The sequence below is a fragment of the Eumetopias jubatus genome, unplaced genomic scaffold (genome assembly GCF_037043125.1).
Source record: "Eumetopias jubatus isolate StellerSeaLion01/CBP00866 unplaced genomic scaffold, mEumJub1_p1.0 scaffold_8, whole genome shotgun sequence".
Classification (NCBI taxonomy): domain Eukaryota; kingdom Metazoa; phylum Chordata; class Mammalia; order Carnivora; family Otariidae; genus Eumetopias; species Eumetopias jubatus.
This window is the reverse complement of record NW_028274814.1, coordinates 10,702,861-10,723,521: the sequence shown is the minus strand read 5'-3', so window position 1 is coordinate 10,723,521 and position 20,661 is coordinate 10,702,861. Positions and strand designations below refer to the sequence as shown.

General features: G+C 44.2%; 1 protein-coding gene and 1 pseudogene across 1 annotated transcript in view; both read left to right on the top strand.

Moving 5' to 3' along the window:
• The window catches only part of PDSS1 (decaprenyl diphosphate synthase subunit 1), a 44,297-nt gene that overhangs the window by 309 nt on the left and 23,327 nt on the right, over positions 1-20,661 (top strand). The window contains exons 2-4 of the mRNA XM_028114190.2: positions 6,375-6,439; positions 6,866-6,986; positions 8,447-8,577. Coding sequence (XP_027969991.1) covers positions 6,375-6,439; positions 6,866-6,986; positions 8,447-8,577 — 317 coding nt within the window. The remainder of the gene's footprint in view (positions 1-6,374; positions 6,440-6,865; positions 6,987-8,446; positions 8,578-20,661) is intronic.
• LOC114217291 (E3 ubiquitin-protein ligase Mdm2-like) lies at positions 13,056-14,430 on the top strand (annotated as a pseudogene).

Here is a 20,661-nt window from a genome sequence, read left to right as displayed (position 1 = left end):
GAGCGGTGGGCGCCGGGCGTCTCTGCCTGAAGCAGGGGTGCCCGGCGCGAGACTGCAGAACGTGGTCCCGGGGACCCGGACGCCTCGGGGCCTGGGGAGGGAGCGGTGAGGAGCCAGGCCTTGGGGGCAGGCGGGGGGGCGGCGGGGTAGTCAGGTTGTCTCCTGGGGTAGGGAGCCAGTGAAGCCTGGAGACCCGACTGCACCCGTTTCCTTTCGGATTTCAGCCAGGGCTTCAGGAGGACAGGTCTTAATTAGGATTTTAGAGCAAAAGGTGCCCCCTGAGATCCAGGTGGGCTCGGAATAGGCGGTTTGTGGAGAGTATGTAGGGCTAATGCCCTGGGTGCACCGCATTTCTGTCTCTGTCGTACAGTAGTTGCTTCCCCGGGAGACCCAACCCGGACGGGGTGGGAGGGCACTGGAAGAAAAGGCCTGAGGATGTCACAAGTAGAGAAACATTGAACTTTGATGTGACTTCTTGAGTTGAGTCAGAATCTCAGCACTAACCGTGACTACTTGACTCTCTCCTGTACAGCTCTTGGGCCCGACCTCATTTTTCTCCCTTTCCGGCCAGTTTAGCCTCTGTAAAGTGACATGTTCTGTGGCTCCATAAGTCTTTTTTTTATTTTTTTTTTAAGATTTTTATTTATTTATTCATGAGAGACAGAGGGAGAGAGAGAGAAGCAGAGGGAGAAGCAGGCTCCCAAGGAGCAGGGAGCCCGATGCGGGACTCGATCCCAGGACCCTGGGATCATGACCTGAGCCGAAGGCAGACGCTTAACCATCTGAGCCACCCAGGCGCCCTGGCTCCATAAGTCTTAACTGCACTTTGTAGTGATTGATTCTCAAAGTGCTATAGGGTAGCACTGTTTGGGATAATTGAGCAAAATCTGTAGATTCACTGTCCTTTTTAGAGACTTCTCCAGTCACATAGCAATTATGATGTGTTCCCCTTTCATCCACAAGACTCAGGGTTTTTTGCTTTGTTTTGTTTTGTTTTGTTTTAAGTTTATTGAATTTAGGACTCTTCTATTTCAGTTGGCTTTGGGACACTTCATATTCCCATGTATTCCTCAAACATCAGTTACCTATATGAAATATGTAGCTTTTATAAATGTATACTTTGTACCAAGGTGGATACATATCACAACTTATCCAGAACAGGCACCTGGAGAGAGAATAGCAGCAGGGCCAGCAAACAGCTAGTAAAAAGAGAATATGGGCGAAGAGTCTCAGGACTTTGCTGGGATCCATTTCAGTACTGTTCTAACCAGACTTCAATATTTCTAGCATCACAGATGAAGGCATTATTTGGAGAGATGTTTGCACCCTCCATCTAATAGCACTGGATACTTCTTTGACACTCCTTTTTTAAAATGTATTTAAATTCCAGTATAGGGGCACCTGGGTGGCTCAGTCGTTAAGCGCCTGCCTTCTGCTCAGGTCATGATCCCAGAGTCCTGGGATCGAGCCCCGCATCGGGCTTCTTGCTCGGCAGGAAGCCTGCTTCTCCCTCTGCTGCTCCCCCTGCTTGTGCTCGCTCACGCATGCTCTCTCCTTCTCTGTCTCAAATAAATAAATAAAATCTTTTAAAAAATAAATACATTCCAGTATAATTAATGCACAGTATTATGTTAGTTTCAGGTGGGCAATGTACTGATTTGAAAATTCCATAGGGATAAGTGTACTCTTGATCCCCTTCACCTGTTTCCCCCACGGACCTCCCCTCTGGTAACCATCAGTTTGTTCTCTAGTTAAGAACCTGTCTTCTGGTTTGTCTCTTTTTTCTATGTTCATTTGTTTTTTAAATTCCACATGTGAGTGAAATCATTTCTCTTCATGACTCATTTCAGTTAGTGTTATACTCTCGCTCCATCCGTGTTGTTGCAAATGGCAAGGTTTCATTCTTTTAATAGATGAGTAATATCCTATTGTATATATACCACATCTTCTTTATCCATTTACCTATCAATGGAAACTTGAGTTACTTCGATATTTTAGCTATTGTAAATAACACTGCAGTAAACATAGGGGTGCATATATCTTTTCAAATTCGTGTTTTCATACTTTCTGGGTAAATACCCACTGGTGGAATTACTGGATCATATGGTAATTCTGTTTAATTATTTTGAGGAAACTCCATACTATTTTCCACAGGCTGCATCAGTTTGCATTCCAACAGTAAACGAGTATTCCTTTTTCTCCACATCCTCAGCACTTGCTTCTTGTGGTTTTGATTTTAGCCATTCTGACAGATGTGAGGTGATATCTCGTTCTGATTTTAATTTGCATTTCTGTAATGATTAGTGAGGTTGAGCATCTTTTCATGTGTCTGTTGACCATCTGTATGTCTTTGGAGAAATGTCTGTTCATGTCTTCTGCCCATTTTTAATTGGATTAAATTTTTTTTGGTGTTGAGTTGTATGAGTTCTTTATATATTTTGGCTACTAACCCCTTATATATGATCCGTAAAGATCTTCTGGTCAGTAGGTTATCTTTTCATTTTGTTGATTGTTTGCTGTACAGAAGCTTTTTATTTTGATACAGTCCTGACACTCCTTTTTTTTTTTTTTTTTTTTTTGATGACGTGCCCACTGAACAACTTTTCCAGCCACAGAAAGGGTGCTTTCCTGGAGAGAATGTGCTCAGTGTTTTCCATGTCTGCTTTCAGGACCACAGGGTGGTACTACACTGATGATGCCAATGCCATATATTGCTGATTCATGTGTCATCACTATTTTCACTATAAATGAAGACATTGGCCTTCTGGTGTCTACCTCAGGCATGTGTCTTTGGTTACTTCAAGTCTCTTAAGCCCTGATAATCCTAACAAAGAGCAACAATGATAAAAGCCACGTCTGCCCTCAGACGCAGCTCTGTTTCCTGATATATGTACATTCTCCCAACTTCACCTGTGGTAGCATTAACAAATCCTGCAATAGGACAGAAACCGGTGTGCATCTGTTACTGCCAAATCACTTGTCGATTTTTGATTCTTACTCAGCTTTTTTTTTTTTTTAAGTAAATTCATGGGGGCGCCTGGGTGGCTCAGTCAGTTAAGCGTCTGCCTTTGGCTCAGGTCCTGATCGAGCCCCACATCGGGCTCCCTGCTCCGCGGGAAGCCTGCTTCTCCCTCTCCCACTCCCCCTGCTGTGTTCCCCTCTCGCTGTGTATCTCTCTGTCAGATAAATAAAATCTTTAAAAAAAATTAAAATCAATTCAATTTAGTTTACATATAGTGTATTATTAGTTTCAGGGGTAGCATTTACTGGTTCATCAGTTGCATATAACACCCAGTGCTCATTACATGAAGTGGCCTCCTTAATGCCCATCACCCAGTTACCCCATCACCTGGTTACCCCATCTTCCCACCCAACTTCCCTCCAGCAACCCTCAGTTTGTTTCCTATAGTAAGAGTCTCTTATGGTTTGCCTTCCTTTTCATCTTATTTTAGTTTTCCTTCCCTTCCCGTGTATTCATCTGTTATGTTTCTTAAATTCCACATATGAGTGAAATCATATGGTATTTGTCTTTCTCTGACTGACTTATTTCACTTAACATAATACATTATAGTTCATCCATGTTGATGCAAATGGCAAGATTTCTTTTTGATGGCTGAGTAATATTCTGGTGTGTGTGTATATTCTATTTAAGTATCCATTCATCTGTTGATGGACATCTGGGCTCTTTCCATATTTTGGCTATTGTGGACATTGCTGCTATAAACATTAGGGTGCATGTGCCCCTTCAAATCACAATTTTTGTATCCTTTGGATAAATGCCTAGTAGTGCAATTGCTGGGTCATAGGGTAGAACTACCTTAGCTATGTAATTTTAACTCTTTACCCCAGGCTAGAGGTTAGGTCTCAAACTAACTACTACAATGAATTACTGAATTCATATGAACTAATTACCCATGAAGCTGGAAGAAGTAGGCTAAATGTCATATAATGGTAAAATTAAAAGAGAGGATTATCACCTGGCTTTCTTGGGACATTATAAATGTTCTTACTGGTTTAAGGAATATATAATGCTATGGTGGAAAGCCTAGAAGTCAGCCAGTCTTCCTTGGCCACTGCCTGCCTGGCAAAGTCAACCTTTACTCTCATTTTAATATGTCTAAAGCAATATGTGTTCACTAGAGAATCAGAAAATAGAAACCAAAAAATGAATAAAACAAAACCTATTTATTAAAAAATAAATAACTACTTTTAATACCCTAGTTTATATGCTTTTAAACCCTATTCTCTGTGATTTTATTTGTGCATGTATGTATGTGTAAGTTTTTAGTGGGATCACAGAACATGTATGGTTTTGTAACTGCTTTTTTCTTTTGTTTTATTTTTAAAAGATTTTATTTATTTACTTAGAGTGTCTGCATGTGCCTGAGCAAGGGGAGGGGCAGAGGGAGAGGGAGAGAATGAATCCCAAGTAGACTCTGCGCTGAGCACAGAGGCTCTATCCCACAACCCTGATATCATGACCTGAGCTGTAATCAAGATTCAGACCCTCAACCAACTGAGCCACCTAGGCGCCCCCCTTACATTTTTCTTTTGATGTATTGTCAACGTATCTGTATATCAGTTTTCAGACTTGACTTTTCTGAATTTCAAGTTCCCCAGCTGTATAAAAACAAGTAGTTTGTGAGGGTCAAATAGCGTAAAAGCATGTTGTAAGACTTTATTACAAATAGAGTGGATTCGTTTTATTTTTCTTGTGTTAAATTCATCCTTTTTGTCAAAACACTTTCTTCAGGGCCATCTGGGTGGCTCAGTTGGTTGGCTGACTTTGGCTCAGTTCATGATCCCAGGGTCCTGGGATCAAGTCCCCCAGCCCCATGAGTCCCCCAGCCCCCAACGGGCTCTCTGCTCAGCAGGGAGCCCGCTTCTCCCTCTTCCTGCTCCCCCTGCATGCGCACTCTCTTGCACTCTCTCTCTCTTTCTCTGACAAATAAATAAAATCTTAAAAAAAAAAAAACCCTTCTTCAAATACAGAGCCCTTACCACATTAAATTAGTAAATCAGTGATTTTTTTTTTTTAAGTAACCTCTATGCCCAAGGTCAGGCTCCAACTCATGATCCCTGAGATCTAGAGTCGCATGCTTCACGGACTGAGCCAGCCAGGGGCCCCATAAGTTAGTAATTTTTGAAATGACTATGTCCCTGCATTCTTTAAGACTGGTGGTCTGTATCTTTGGGCCACAGTGCCTGTCACATTTCCTGGCCCATAGTAGTCCTCAATAATCTTTGGAACTAGTATTTCTCTCCACCACCTCTGAATCTTTTAGTGATCTTCTGTTGTTTTTTTTTTTTTAAAGATTTTATTTATTTGAGAGAGAGAGAGAGAATGAGAGATAGAGAGCACAAGAGGGAAGAGGGTCAGAGGGAGAAGCAGACTCCCTGCCGAGCAGGGAGCCCGATGTGGGACTCGATCCCGGGACTCCAGAATCATGACCTGAGCCGAAGACAGTCGCTTAACCAACTGAGCCACCCAGGTGCCCCACTTCTGTTGTTCTTGATCTCTAATATTCTCAAAACATGCCACTGAGCTTGCTTGTTTTTTAATATTGCTGATCAAGAAGTAGCTTTTTCCAAGTATGTTTAGGAAAAATAATTTAAAATAGGTAGTGTTCATGTATAATGTAAAATCATTCGTCAACATTGAAATCTTCTTCCTTTTCACTCTCTGTTCTGATGCTTGGGGGAGCTTGATTACTCTTTGTTTTCAACTCGTTTAAGAATGTAAAAGGATGTAAATAACACTGATCTTTACTATTCTCTGACTAATCTTAGTTAAGTGGAAGGAAATTGTTTTAAAAACTACCTTTTCAGGTCTGGAAAGCTAGATAGGAATATGGAAACTAGCCTTTGGAGAAAAGGATAGATTACAGATGTGTTTTTTTTCCTTATGTTTTCCTTTTTTTAAATTTTTAAATTTTTAAATTTTTTAAATTTTTTTAGATTTTATTTATTTATTTGACAGAGAGAGCACAAGTAGACAGAGTGGCAGGCAGAGGGAGAGGGAGAAGCAGGCTCCCCACCGAGCAGGGAGCCTGATGCGGGACTCGATCCCAGGACCCTGGGATCATGACCTGAGCTGAAGGCAGACGCTTAACCGACTGAGCCACCCAGGCGCCCTTCCTTATATTTTCTGTAATGATAAATGTTGCTTTTGTAATAAGGAAATTTTTTATTATCTTCCTGAAGTTTGCAATCTACCTACAAAGGGACAACTAAAAGATAAAGATTATAAAAAAAGATAAAGATGATATTTATTATGAATTCTATGATTATTATGAATGTTTTTATGTATCTGGCATTATAAACACATTTTTCATAAATATTCTTACAGATTTGTTAATACTTTTATTTTATAGATGTCCTATTTTAATCTTGTGAAGAGTTTAACATCTGCTTTTCCACATAGGTATAGTATGTCACGGTAAGTTTATGATCTGTGTTATAACTGCTAAAATTATTAGCCGTATTGCCAGTAAATTTCTATTCTGAATTGTGGTGGGCTAGTCCAACAAATTGAATATTTTGGTTAACTAAGTGCCACAATATCTGCTCTGTGTGACCTCTGCCTTTTTAAAAAATGGGAATGTAATAACATTTAAACCCAGAACACCGTAAACCAGTTTAGTCTTTGATTTTGTGGGTTCTCAAGGTCCTGGGTATAAAAATAAACTATTGCTGTATTGTTGAGCAAGAACAGAATTCTATGTGTTTTTCTAAATTATAATGACCATTTTGGATTTGTGCTTAATTTCCAGCAAGTAGAAGTATATATAATTCTTACTAAAAAACGAAATTATCTCACTTAATAAAACTCACTTAACCTTGTGTGCGTTTGTGCTTGTCCCAGGTTCCATCACACGACGCTGGCGGTGTGCTGTTGTAGCAAAACACAGAGTGGGGAGAAATACACTGACCCCTTCAAACTCGGTTGGAGACACTTGAACGGTCTGTATGAGGACATTAGAAAGGTAAGCTCGGTTTGAACGTGCTGGGAAGTAATGTTGGTTTCTGAGAATTGTGAACGGATGGTGCAGGTTTTCAGATACGTCCAGTGCCGTCGCAAACTTGATTCATGAGTGCCTGGGCGCCTGCTGGGTCGCCGTTTACAAGCCTGCCTGCGCCCGTCTGCATGCCGGTCTTTGTGCTCCCGGGGAAGCCACACTTACCTCAGGGCCAGCGTCTGTCCCACTGCGTATCGCAGTTACTGCGTTCCTTCCCCCCATGCAGACGGAGCTCCTCAAAGGCCGGGACGGTCTTATTTTTCTTTGTGACCTCTGCATTTATTACTATGCTTGGCACTGAGGTCGATATTTCGGTGAGTTAAAGACTGGCACCGCCGGAGCATGTTCCCCTGAGCCTGGCTGAGGGTCCTCAGGGGCCGTTCTTAGCCCCCGTTGCTCTGGGACATAAGCTGTGATTCATTCTAGCAAGTCCTTCAGAGGCACATACAACACACAAGTCCATCAGCTAGAAGGCTCCCCCTCTTCATGAATCCAAACCCTACTTGTTCTTTAATTCCAGGTCGAAGCTTCTATCCTCCAGTAAATATTTGGTTTTCTAGCCCACACTGATTTCTCCCTTCTCTGAACTTTTACTGCATTTAATTTAATTTACTGCTTTTAGGGGTGCCTGCGTGGCTCGGTCGGTTAAGCATGTGCCTTCGGCTCAGGTCGTGATCCCGGGGTCCTGGTGTCGAGTCCCGCGTCGGGCTCCCTGCTCCGCGGGGAGCCTGCTTCTCCCTCGCTCTTCTTGTGCGCTCTCTCTCTCTCTCTCTCTCTCAAATAAATAAATAAATAATCTTGAAAAATTTACTGCATTTAATTATGTCATTGCTCAAGTTACCACTCTGAACATTTTATATTTTTAAAAAATGTATCTCCCCAGCTCAGTTCTAAGTTCCTCACAATCAGGCAGACCATGTCTTCAACTTCCTCTGTGAACTTCTGACACATGTGGCTGAGCCAGGCTTACTGATCCCTGCTTCCTCCCGGCCACCATCCCCCTTCCTGTTCCTGATACATGGCTTTGCCTCCATACCCCAGTCACCCCCTTAACTCCTGCTTCATTGGCTCCCATGCTCCCCATCTTTGTCCTCTCCCCTCCATCTCCCAAGTGGCTACCAGCCCCTGTTCCTCTCTGGTCCCTGGGCCACCGACTGCTTTCCTCCTCCTCCCTGGAGTCTGTTGGAGTCTTTGGGCTCACCCTAGCCCTTTGGCCACTCGGGCGGCCAGACATCACGTGTGGCCCAGCTATAGGGCGGCCTTACAGTGTTGGAACCTCTTCCAATTGAGTGTTGAATTTCTCAAGTGAAGTGAGTATACAGAGTACAAGCGAGTACACTGAAATCAAATCAAAGTTTTGTAAAAGAAATCCTGTTGCCTTTTTTGCTATCATGATGCCATATTGACACAGAGAAACTTTATTTCAGGAACTACTCATATCTACAACCGAACTTAAGGAAATGTCTGAATACTACTTTGATGGAAAAGGAAAAGCCTTTCGACCAGTTATCGTGGTGCTAATGGCCCGGGCGTGTAATATTCATCATAATAATTCCCGGTGAGTTATTTACTTTCACTCCTCTGTTGTTTTGATATTTGGCAGGTCTTCCTTACCAAGCTTGCCATTTAGTTCCCGGATGAAGTGGTAGCATTTATCTTAGAATTCACTTTGTGGTGAGTAGTTTCTGGCTTTGAGTCCCCAAAGTCACCTGGTCTGGGCATCTTCCCTTTCCACACTTTTTAATGTCCTAGAAGAACAACCTCAGCTGCAAGTAACCATTTTGAAAAGAATTTTAAAAGCCAAAGTTAGTTTTCTCCCTCAGAAGTAAAGAAGAGCAGGGTGTGTACATACATGTAATCATTATATACACGGGGCCATTAGTCCAAAGGTTAATAGTTATAAAGTTCTGAGCTGCACGCCTGCGCCGTGAGGGTCTGCCTTCCTGTGACCTTCGGAAATTTGCCAAAGAAAAATCTTTGGAGAAGAAGGCAATTTTGACTGTTGGTCCTCAACTTCCGTGTTTTGAATACGTATAAAATTTTTAAATATTAAAACAACCGTATTAAAGGAAATCTTATAAAAAAAGATTGACCCCTTGCCTTATGCAGCCATCTCCGCTCCCTCTTGTCCTCTCTTCTTGTTCTCAGTCATTCTATATGTATCTGTGATTCTTTACTCACCCTGTTTTCTCTCTTGCCCATGTTGCTGGACTGTCTTCATAGCTGTTCTTTTTACATGGTCTGATCTGCTGACGGAAGTTCCAGTCCACCATAATGTGGGCTACATCTCCCTAGTGCGGACCGTTTGCGTTATGTTCCCTCTTCTTAGGGGAGCACACTTCCGGGAATGCCTCAGGGAGTGTCGGAGGTCGCCTCTTAGCAGCTGCTCCCCTCAGCCTTTTCCTCCCTGCTGCTGTGCCCCCTGCCCCAGCACGTCCCACCACCTCAGGGTGCCTCCCCCCTGACCCCCACCAAGACCCATCAAGTGCTCACAGTGCTCGCAGTGCACTTGGAACAGCCAGTGGGATCTCTGGCCGTGGACCATCCTCGGGACCACGTCCACTTCACCTGGGAGGCAGAACCGCAGAAATGAACCAAATTTGAGATACATCTCACACGATCTAGAGCGGGGTTCTCGGCCTTGACGTTTTGGGCCAGATAATTCTTTGTGTGGGGGCTGTCCTGTGTATCACAGATGCTCTGCAGCGTCTCTGGCCTCTGCCCCCCCAGATGCCAGTAGCACCCCCCGCCAAGTTGATGACAACCACAAATGTCTCCAGACATTGCCAGATGTCCCCTGGGGAGCAAAATCATCCCTGGTTGAGAACCACTGGTCTAGAGAGAGTGTGTGTTTTTATTTTTAATTTCTCGGATTAATGTCTAATACAGTTCATTACCGTCAGAGGTGACATGGGAAGGAAAACATCCTGCATTGCTTTAAATCCTCTCCATTGTTATCCCCGTGGTTGCAAGTTTTTTCAGTTTGCCTTGCTGAAACTGAATAAACTTGGTTGCAGAAAACATGGGAGAATATAACACAACAAAGGCATTGCTAGTTTAAAAAGTAAGTTCAGGGGCACCTGGGTGGCTCAGTCAGTTGAGCGTCCAGCTCTTGATTTCGGCTCAGGTCATGATCTCAGGTCACAGGATCGAGCTCATCAGGCTCTGAGCTCGGCAGGGAGTCGGCTTCAGATTCTCTCTCTCCCTCTCCGTCTGCCCCTCCCCTGCTCCCTCTCCCCCTCTCTCAAATAAGTAAATAAAGCTTAAAAAAAAAAATGCATTCAAGGGCACCTGACTGGCTCAGTAGAGCATGTGACTCTTGACTTTGGGGTTGTGATTTCGAGCCCCATGTTGAGGGTAGAATTTACTTGAATAAAATGAAAAGTAAGCTGAACACTGCCCTCTCCGGGATCTTTTAGCTGCAGCCTCATTCTCCCAGAAGTGATGGGAGCAGGGCTCGGCAAGGCACGGTACAGAGGCAGAACTGTGATGGTGGCATGCATGCGAGTGGGGTAGTATCCCACAGTACCACTCCCCAAGCCCTCGCTTCTTGAGAATACTTGCTTCCTAAGAGCCCTTTTGAATCAGGCTCTTCATTGGCTAAATATCTAGCTGTTACTTCCGTGCCTCTTACAGCAAGAGGGGCGTGGGGACAGGGCGGGGGGAGCTTCTGGAGACCTGGGCCGTTTCCGGTTTTGCTTGGTGAGAAAGACTTAGAACAGTATGGACAAAAAGGAGCTATAGATTCAGGGGCAGGACCTCACAGAGTCTCTGGTTCCAGCCAGTGCCACCAGAGGCATCCCCCAGCCCTGGGGGCACCAGAACCCATTCCAGTCCTTCATCCGCTTGCTCGCTGGTGATGGCGCAATTGAGAGATCCCTGCTTTATCGTCTGACAATCAAAGTTTAACAGCTTCTGTGCAGCTTATCAGGCATCATCTTCTTGTTTGTGAATGTCTATTACATAGGTCAATAATAATCCTAGAAGGGATTTTGGAAAACCGAATAGAACAGACACCTAAGAAATAGCGAGGGGGGGAACTACCTTTTATTGATTTTCCTTCTTTCCTCAGTAAACTTTTCAGTGGTCCATTAAATCTTCCTTGCCAGATTGCTAGGACTTCTTAACCTGAGGTCCATGACAGTTATGGGGTCTGTGAGTCCCTTAGAATTGTATGCGGAATTTTTTGTGTATTTGCATTTTTCTGGGGAGGAATATCAGAAGCTCATAATATATTCTCCAAAGGCAATATGGCCCCGAAGAGCCTAACACTCAATCTTTATATTTCCTGTCTGTATCCTGATAACACAGTACCTGGGCAGGTAAAGTAGGAATGCACAAACAAAGACTCAGACTTGAAAGGTCCAGAAAACAGCTGCGGTGGTTCTGAAATGCGCTGCCTGGATCCTCCTGCAGTGAAGGACTCAGTGCTGGACCGGGTCTCGTTGGCAGAGAACCTTCAGTTCTGAGCCTCTTTGAGGATCGCGTCCGCTGCAGCAAATCCTTTCACCAGAGCCGGCCCAGATGGGGGCACTGAGAGATGAAGGGCCATTCTGGCTCCAGCGCACACTATGGATGGGCCTGCATCACAGAAACTTCTCCCTCTACCCAGTCCTGTTTCCTTCTCTCCCTCACATGGCTTTTGATCCCAAGGGCACTCCCGAGACAGGCACTTCAAACTTCGGAGTCTGCTTCCCAGAGAACCCAGTGTGCACCAGAGTTCAGCAAACTAACTGTAGGGTAGGACTTACTTTATCAAAGAATCGACATCAAAAATGAGCTTTAGATAAATAGATGTCTGTAAAATTGCTCTCCTCACTGAACGCAGCACAGCTGTAGTGTCTGATCTTTCTCAAACAAGCCAAACCCCCTGCTCAGCAGCTGCATCAAAGGGACCTCCTCTTGTCCTCGATCTTGGCCCCAGTCGTTCCTTTGTGGAAGTCTTCCTGCTCTGGAGGCGGCTATCGCTGTCAGTGATTGGGGTAACAGGATTGCTCACATTGTATTGGTCTTCATTATGCAAGTCGCCAAGTGGCACTGAATCCCACTGGTCCAGTTACCAGAGCCAGACGTTTGATCAGATGGCACAGATTTTAAGATGCCGTTTTCATATTAGTGATGATATCAAGGGTCCTAGTGTGATAAAAATCCTACATGCAGAGGAGGCAACTTTTATGATTCTGACACAGACAAAGGAAATTACAAAAGCCTACCCTCGGAAAACGGTAACGAAATAGTCATTACAGCACCATCTCACTTAAATGATTCCTGAGATCAGGCCATTCATGAATGTGGAGCCATTCCTGGTTTCTGTGTGTTCCAAATCACTGAGCCAGCCACTACCGTAGCAATTTATGACATAGGCGGGAAAGTTGGTGCCCAAAGAAACGTTTTTGCTTTTAACCTAGAAGATGGCCCTTTCGATGTATCTGTACTCGTTACTGAAATGGATCTTGAGGGCAACAGGGGCCCGCATCAGCCTCCCCTCGGCCGGCTGCGCCCCTTCTGCGGCTGGAGGGCAAGTGGAGCAAGAACTGGAGCCTGAGGGACAGCCTTAACCCCTCTTGACTGAGGTCCTGCCGCTCTCACTGCCAGGAGCCTCCTTCTCTGGACCTGGCGCATTCTAGCGTCCCAGTGGCCTGGGCCCTGTGAGTGGAATGGTCGCCGAGGTCCAGGATGTCGCGTTTCCCCATGCCCAGTGGAGGGAACTGGGGAGCCTTGAGGGTCCCCGCTCCCCCTGCTAGGGATGCAGAAAACCCCCATTTGGTGAGGAGCAGCTGTATTCACTGGTGAGTAGAGCTAGATACCTGTGATCACCAACGTCGAGCTAGGTACCCGTGATCACCAGCGTCGAGCTAGGTACCCGTGATCACCAGCGTCGAGCTAGGTACCCGTGATCACCAGCGTCGAGCTAGGTACCCGTGATCACCAGCGTCGAGCTAGGTACCCGTGATCACCAGCGTCGAGCTAGGTACCCGTGATCACCAGCATCGAGCTAGGTACCCGTGATCACCAACGTCGAGCTACGTACCTGTGATGACCAACGTCAAGCTAGGTACCCGTGATCACCAAGGTAGAGCACTGTGCTACCCTGAGCTGGGCAGTCGTGCAGTACCGACACGTCTGCGTCTACTGCTGGTCCCGTAAGCACCTCAGACCCTGGTGAGACCACAGTCATTGCTTTTAAGGTTGTTAAACTCTGCCCTTGCACAAAAAGACACTTAGCTTATGAAAGCGGACTCCTTGGGCATCCACAGATCCAAGGTTAAGTACTGCACTAGAGATACGTGCTACGCCATACTGATCCTCCTGGGAAAGAAGTTCTGTTTTCTCTTGGCCAGTCTAACTACATGATTACATGATGAGAAGCAACAACATATTATGTGTGGCCCCAGGGATCTTGCAGGGGACTTGTTAGGAGTGCCAGGCTGCTCTGTGAAAGGGCACAAGAAAATAGATACAGGGTTCTACAGAAACTTGGTAGTGGACACTCAGCATGAACCATCCGAGTCAGGCACATGTGTGAGTGAAAATAGGTGTCACCTGGAAGGTGGGAGTGATCAAAAAGACCCTGGCAAGAGCTACAGGAAGAGAAACTTTCACCTTCAGATCTGGTGCCTCCACCACGTACCTCTTCCAGAAGGAGAGCAGGGAGTGAGGCAGAAGAACATTCAGATGAATCACCTGGTGAACGACAGCATCATAGATCTGATAGTATTTCCCTTTCCTTTGATGAAAACCTTGCTCTGTGTGTAACAAGGGAAGTACCCTGTGAAAGAAGCGATAGAAGTGAATCAACAGGGACTCCCGTCAAACCCGGATCTGGGTGCTGGTGTGAGTGAATATCAAGGCGATCAGTTGGATCAGGATTCAGTTTCAAATCAGATTAGTGTAGACTTTGAAGTTGAGTCTCTCCATGCAGAAGATTGTAGCCTTGAGGAAGATGGACGAGAACTGTCAGATGCAGACGATGATGAATACCGAGGAACTGCATCAGGCAGGGGAGAGTGATAGAGATGCATTTGAAGAAGATCCTGAAATTTCCTTAGCTGACTGTTAGAACCGTGCTTCATGCAGTGAAATGAATCATCCCCTTCCACCTCATTGCAGCAGATGTTGGGCCCTTCGTGAGAATTGGCTTCCTGAAGATAAAGGAAAGATGAAGGGAAAATGCCTACAAAAGCCAAACTAGAAAACTCAACACAAGGAGAAGGCAGCTTTGAGGTCTCTGATTGTTAAAAAACAAACAAACAAACAAACACCTACAGGGGATGATTCCAGAGAGTCCTGTGCTGAGGAAAATGGTGATAAAATCACACAAGTCTCCTAATCCCAAAAAAGTAAGGACTGTTCTCAGCCATCAACTTCTAGTAGCCCCATTTATAGCAGCCAAGAAGTCAAAACAAAATAAAAACACAAAGCAAAACAAAAGCCAAAAAAAAAAAAAAGTAGAATCTAGCTTTCTCCTTTTTTTTTAGAGGGAGGGAGGGGCAGAGGGAGAGGGAGAGAGAGAGAATCTCGGGCAGACTCCCCACTGACCGTGGAGCCCAACACAGGGCTTGATCTCACGACCCATGAGATCATGACCTGAGCCGAAATCGAGAGTTGGACACTCAACCGACTGAGCCACCCAGGCACCCCTCTAGTTTTCTTTTCTTTTCTTTTCTTTTTTTTTTAAAGATTCTATTTATTTATTTGACAAAGAGAGACACAGCGAACACAGGAACACAAGTAGGGGGAGTGGGAGAGGGAGAAGCAGGCTTCCTGCTGAGCAAGGAGCCCGATGTGGGGCTCGACCCAGGACCCCAGGATCACGACCTGAGCCAAAGGCAGACGCTTAACGACTGAGCCACCCAGGTTGCCCCCCTCTAGTTTTCTTCTTAATGCCACTGAACCCTGTGTGATTTGCCAAGGTGGACCTAAAACAGTAGCATTGTTCATGGCAAAACAGGACATCTTGTGGCATGCTTTACATATGCAAAAAAGCTAAAGAAAAGGAATAAGCCCTGTCCAGTATGTAGACAACCAATTCAAATGATTGTGCTCACTTATTTCCCCTAGTGGACACATCTATAAAAGTAGAAGTCTAGATTTCAACTATATAACTCTAAAAATTTACACAACATGAAATTTTTTTTACATATAACAAAGCGAGAAAATATCTCAGTCCCTGTAGATTTGTTCTCTGTAGTGTAAGTTACCTACTTTGGGAGGGGGAATAGTAAATATTTATTTCCTTTTAGAAGAATTTCACTTATGTCTGTATTTTATATTTGAGTTTTCATGTAATTAAATTGGGTTAAAATTAAAATGGATATATAGTTCACCCTTTACCTATACCTCTCATATTTTATTTTTTTAAAGATTTTATTTATTTGTGTGAGAGAGAGAGCACAAGCAAGGGGAGCGGCAGAGGCAGAGGGAGAAGCAGACTCCCTGCTGAGCAGGGAGCCCGATGTGCGACTCAATTCCAGGACCCTGGGATCATGACCTGAGCCGAAGGCAGGCACTTAAACGACTGAGGCACCCAGGCATCCCAACCTCTCGTATTTTAAATAATTTCCACTTTCTTACATTTTAGAGAAGTATCTGATTTAAAAATATAGAAGACATTTAAATATATGTTCTTTAATGTAAGGAGAGTTTGTATAAAAGATTTAATATTTAAATTTTAGATACTTTTAAACCTTCTAATTCTTAGTTTCTCTGCTCTTTCAGAGCCTCTTAAAATACTCTTTCCAGATGAAAAAGAAATTGGTAGTTGTATTTGGTGCTATGTAAGTAAAAATGCCCTTCTCATTCTCTACCCCTTTGGTCTAGTAAGAGATAGGTGGTAATGGTGTCATTTGAGAAGTCTTTGAGAAAGCCACCACTTACCCATAACACAAAACTATTTTAAGGCCTCCTAGGACAATGTGGAATTGTTCCAGGGGGTCTAACCTGCATACCAGGCCCTTTTTCACACCTAATTTCAGGGATTTAGTGCAATCTGTTGTTTTCCCTAAATTGGAAAACCATTCTGAGACATTTTAAAGTGCCTTCTTGGGCTACATTGCATGGCCCCTGGTAGTTACCTAGGTTTCAGACCTTTGCTTAAGGCCAGTTTTAGAAATTGGTGAACTCACAGACTAATCCAGAAATTCAGTAAACAAAAGGATTGTTTTTAAACTAGCTGGGAATATCATCACTTCTTGCTAAATTGTCCAGAAACGATACATCATTTTCCTTCCAGAAAGATGGGGTCAGAATAGAATTCTGAAGTATCTCTCAAACTACATATATTCACATCTCGATTTATATTTAAATCAGAATCTAAGCAAAGTAATAAAAGTAACCACTTTGATTTAAGGTCCCAGTTTTTTTCTCCCATGTATGACAGTTTTATGTCCTCAAGTAAGGACAATAAAATCAACTGGACTGTAAGTTTAGAATAGAACTGAGGGATATAATTTTGCAGAGCAAATCTGTGTGCCAGTTACTAGCAGTACATTGTATTAAACTTTAAAACAAAACCACACATACATGCGACTTATCCACATAGGCATATGAGAGTAGGAAACACGGCTATACAGATTAGCACCTTCACCAGAGACTGGTCCTCTGAAGTGCGTAAAGCTTTATTAATTTTGGGCTTTATAATCAACTAGAACTAAGAATCTTTCTGAAGAGAGTTGTTAGTAAAAATGAGATTATAAACACTGTGTATTCAGGGTATATTATGCAGTGATTATGCTATTTACAAAACATTCAGATCTACAAGTAATTTCATTCCAGTGCCTGTGCATTACAGATGTTGCCTTGATTGTCTAAATTTTTAGGTTTAGTATACACATATTATTTACTGATTTGCAAATAAAAACATCAGATGTTTGATTAAGAATTGTTTCAAGAATATGATTGTTGGATCTTTCAAATTTTCGTAATAATGAGTTTTGTTTAAAAAGAAATGATACTTGAATATCATCTGTTTGGGTAATCAGAGCTACGCATCTGAATGTGCTTTTGTTTCTGGAGTGGCCGTGCTGTATTAAGGGACAGCTTGACACAGTTGGGAGCCTCCAAGGCATCGAACAGACTCAACTTGAGAAAGGATGTCACGGTTTAGTGGGGCCATGAGATACTGTTGTCTCCCCCCTGTTCACGTGTGTTATCCTGTGGCAGGTTGGCTTAAGTGGTTTCACAGCTAGTGATGGTGAGTAGTCTGGGGCATGGAGGGGATGGAGCTGGGGCAGGGAGGGGAGTTGGGCTAGCCACCCTGCTCCTCGTCAGCTTGAAAACCCCTGTTGTAATGGCCTGTAATTTCTCTGCATCAGCTAGGAAACTAAATTCCATGAGGCCAAGAATCTCTTCTTGACTGACACACATGGAGAGGTGCTCAGGAAGAATTTATTGAGCGAATCAAAGCACTGGGACCTGAGTGTTGTAGCTGGCTTTAAAGCAGGAGCCTGCAGGCTTCCAGGCAGACCAGGGTTAGCTGTTGGCATCATTTAATTTACTTTCATTTTTCATAAGGGTTTTAAAGATACTGATTAGCGTGTGTAGGCGTCTGCTGGCTTATGAAGATAACCACAAGTCTTTATGCCCTCGTCTTGTGAAAAGTTTGTCGTCGTACTTGCTGGTTGTTCGGATTCTGAACTGGGGTTAGATTTAGTCTTTACAAAAAAGTGTTTCTTCAGCTTAACGAAAATACCAGCTGTCTAAAAGTTTGTGGCCATATTGTCCATCCTCTAGCCAGCTTTCAATTATATATGGTAGGGAATTTTTGACATTTGCAAATACTGCTTTAAAAAGATAAATATGTGAAAGCAGCAGTGCATAAGGTGCTCAGAAATGTTGAATGTGTTGTTATAAAATGGACTGTTAACAGGAATTAATAAAAAGCAACAGAAAAATTTTTTAAAAAAGGGATCTTGAACTATAGTCTATAATAAAGGACACCAACTGAGGCAGAGGAGATTTTGATCACCAGGTGGCCATCAGTTTCATTGGTGAGGTCTAGCTCAAGCGTAAGGAGGATGATGTCATCACTGAAGGAATCAACCACACTTTCATTTGCTGTGCCCAATTTGAAAAAAAAAAAAAAAAAAAACCACAATGTGTTATTCTCTAGCACCCAGCTCCTATGGAGAAAGCCATGTGCAGAGCCAGCCTGGTAAGACATCAGTATGGTAAGCTGCTCTCCACACAGCCACAGATCCTGAAACTTCTGCAGTGTGTCTTCAGTGGCAAGAAAATAAACAGTAGCATGAACCCCGCATCATGTGTGATGCAGCTTTGTAGGCATCTGTTCTATCCAGAGATAAATCTAAAATATCAGGAGCTGCTACTCTTGGATGTCAGTTCTTTTCTCTTGATGTTAGAACTGCTCCTGAATTCTGACACTTACGATCAGGCTTGAAACCACCATTCTCAACCAAGAAAAACAGACGCCACTCTGAGCCTGGTAAGCGTGTTTGGGTTCCGGAAGGTGAATAGCCAGTAACCAAGGATAGTGACCTGCTAAGCAACTTTGAGCTCACAGGCATCCCTCCTGCACCCTGCTGTACCTCAGATGGAAGGCAACTTTGGTGTTCGTGCCAGTCGCATCCTCAACATGCCATCAGGAACACAGGAAAAGGGAACGAGATTGCAGAGGCCAGAGACAGAAGCCAGGAAACAGAAACATGAGGCCAAAGGAGAAGTAGAGAGTGAGAGATGGTCAGGAACCCCTTCGGTCCCATTCCACCACTGTGGAAGGTGAGACACTTCAATGTAGTATCAATAATGAGGACAGAGGAGATCTTAGCTGGAGTAAAAGCAGGTATTTCAAGAATTGGATCACTGATAAGGAAACATTTGAGCCCCAGCAAGAGGCTAGTGAAGGTAAGAAACCATTAGGCTGAAGAACGGCCCCACCCAAGGCATCCACATCCTCATCCTTGGAGCCTGTGTGATGTTATATAGCACAAAAGGGTCTTTGCAGAACTGATGGAAGTAAAGGCTCTCGGAATGGGGAGATGATCCTGAATGATCGCGTGAGCCTTAAATGCAGCCCCATGTCTCCCTCTGAGAGGGGGATAGAGGGAGGTTGGCTCATACAGAAGAGCAGGCAGCGTGAAGGTGTGAAGGTGGAGCAGAGAGATATGGAAGATGCCGGTCTTAAAGGTTGGAGTCCAGTGGCCAGAGGCCAAAGCCTGCAGACAGCTGCCCACGGCTGGAAGGGATGGAGGGCTGCCCCTTTGGGCGGAGCACAGCTTTGCCGACACCTTGATTTCAGCTCGGAGGAACTGTTTGGAGTTCCTGCCGCCAGAACTGCGTGAGAGAGTTTCTGCTGATTTAAACCACTGAGTCTGTGGTAATGTGTCACTGCAGCCACAAGAAACTACCAGAAACTACGTTACATTGTATCACGTCAGCGGGGGGAGGGGCCTGGACGGCTTCTCTCTCCCCCTGGAGGGGCCTCTTCTGTGGCGAGCAGCCCTGACCGGAGCAGGCCAGAGGGCCAAGCAGAACACACTCCACAGTCTCAATAGGTGAAGGACCCCAACTTGCAGCAAGTCAGTTCAGTGACGGGTAAAGATAAAATCTGATTTGTGTCTAGATGGATCTGTTGTTCGCCATACTGAAAACTTGAATGTGTGTACTTTTATCAGGTGACAACTAGGAAATGTGGTTTACATCCTGAAGCATTTGATGGAGAAAGAGAAGGACTTTACTTGCATTTTAAGTAGGGAGTTTCTTCAGTACCACACTGATAAAGTGTTCAGTCATGTCCTTTAAAACACATAAGGATGCGGAGTGTAAAAGGGAAGAGAGGTCACCCTCCCAAGATTGCACAGGTGAGCAGGTGAGCCATTCTGCTCCTGGGCTGCAAAGAGACTTGGGGCGTCAATACCGTGAGACCTTTGAACGGGCTCCGCCAGGGTTCAGGTCATGTTCAGAGTAGGAGGGTGCCGTCTTGTTTCATTTGCCCACAGTTTAGAGGCGGTGCAGCAGTGGATCAGCAAAGGCTGAGTCAGTACCAAAACCCTTCTGGAGGAAAGCTCCCGTTGGTGGCTTAGGGTAAATCAAATGAATACCGCCACTTGAAAGAACGGCATTTCCCAAACTTTGTGCATCAGAATCACCTGGCATGCTTTTTACAAATGCAGATTCCTGGGCCCCGTCATCAGATTCTGACATGATGGACAGGGAATATATGTCTAAGAAACACTGAGCTTGTCAAAGTCCTAACAAACAAAGTGAAACACTTAATTTTAGAATTGTTAGAAGAGACAAAAAGAACATTTTGAAATAGAAATAGAGCCTTCTGTATACCACTTGAGAGTTCTGTTCTTTACACAACCTCTATAGATTTGAGAATAGAAACTTCTGTGTCTCTGCTGTTAAAGTGAAGCCACATTTACTATTTAAATTTGCTTCCCTCGTTTGTTCCAAACCCAAGTAATCGATTGACAAGGTTTGAATTTCTGTTTAGAGACAATTTTCCCACACTGGGGGGTTTTACGTGTAATTTAAGACTTCACATTATGTAGAGGCGCCTGGGTGACTCAGTCCGTTAAGCATCTGATTCTTGATTTCGGCTCAGGTCAGGATATCAGGGTCGTGGGGTTGAGCCCCATGTTGTCGGGCTCCCCACTCAGCGGGGAGTCTGCTTCTCTCC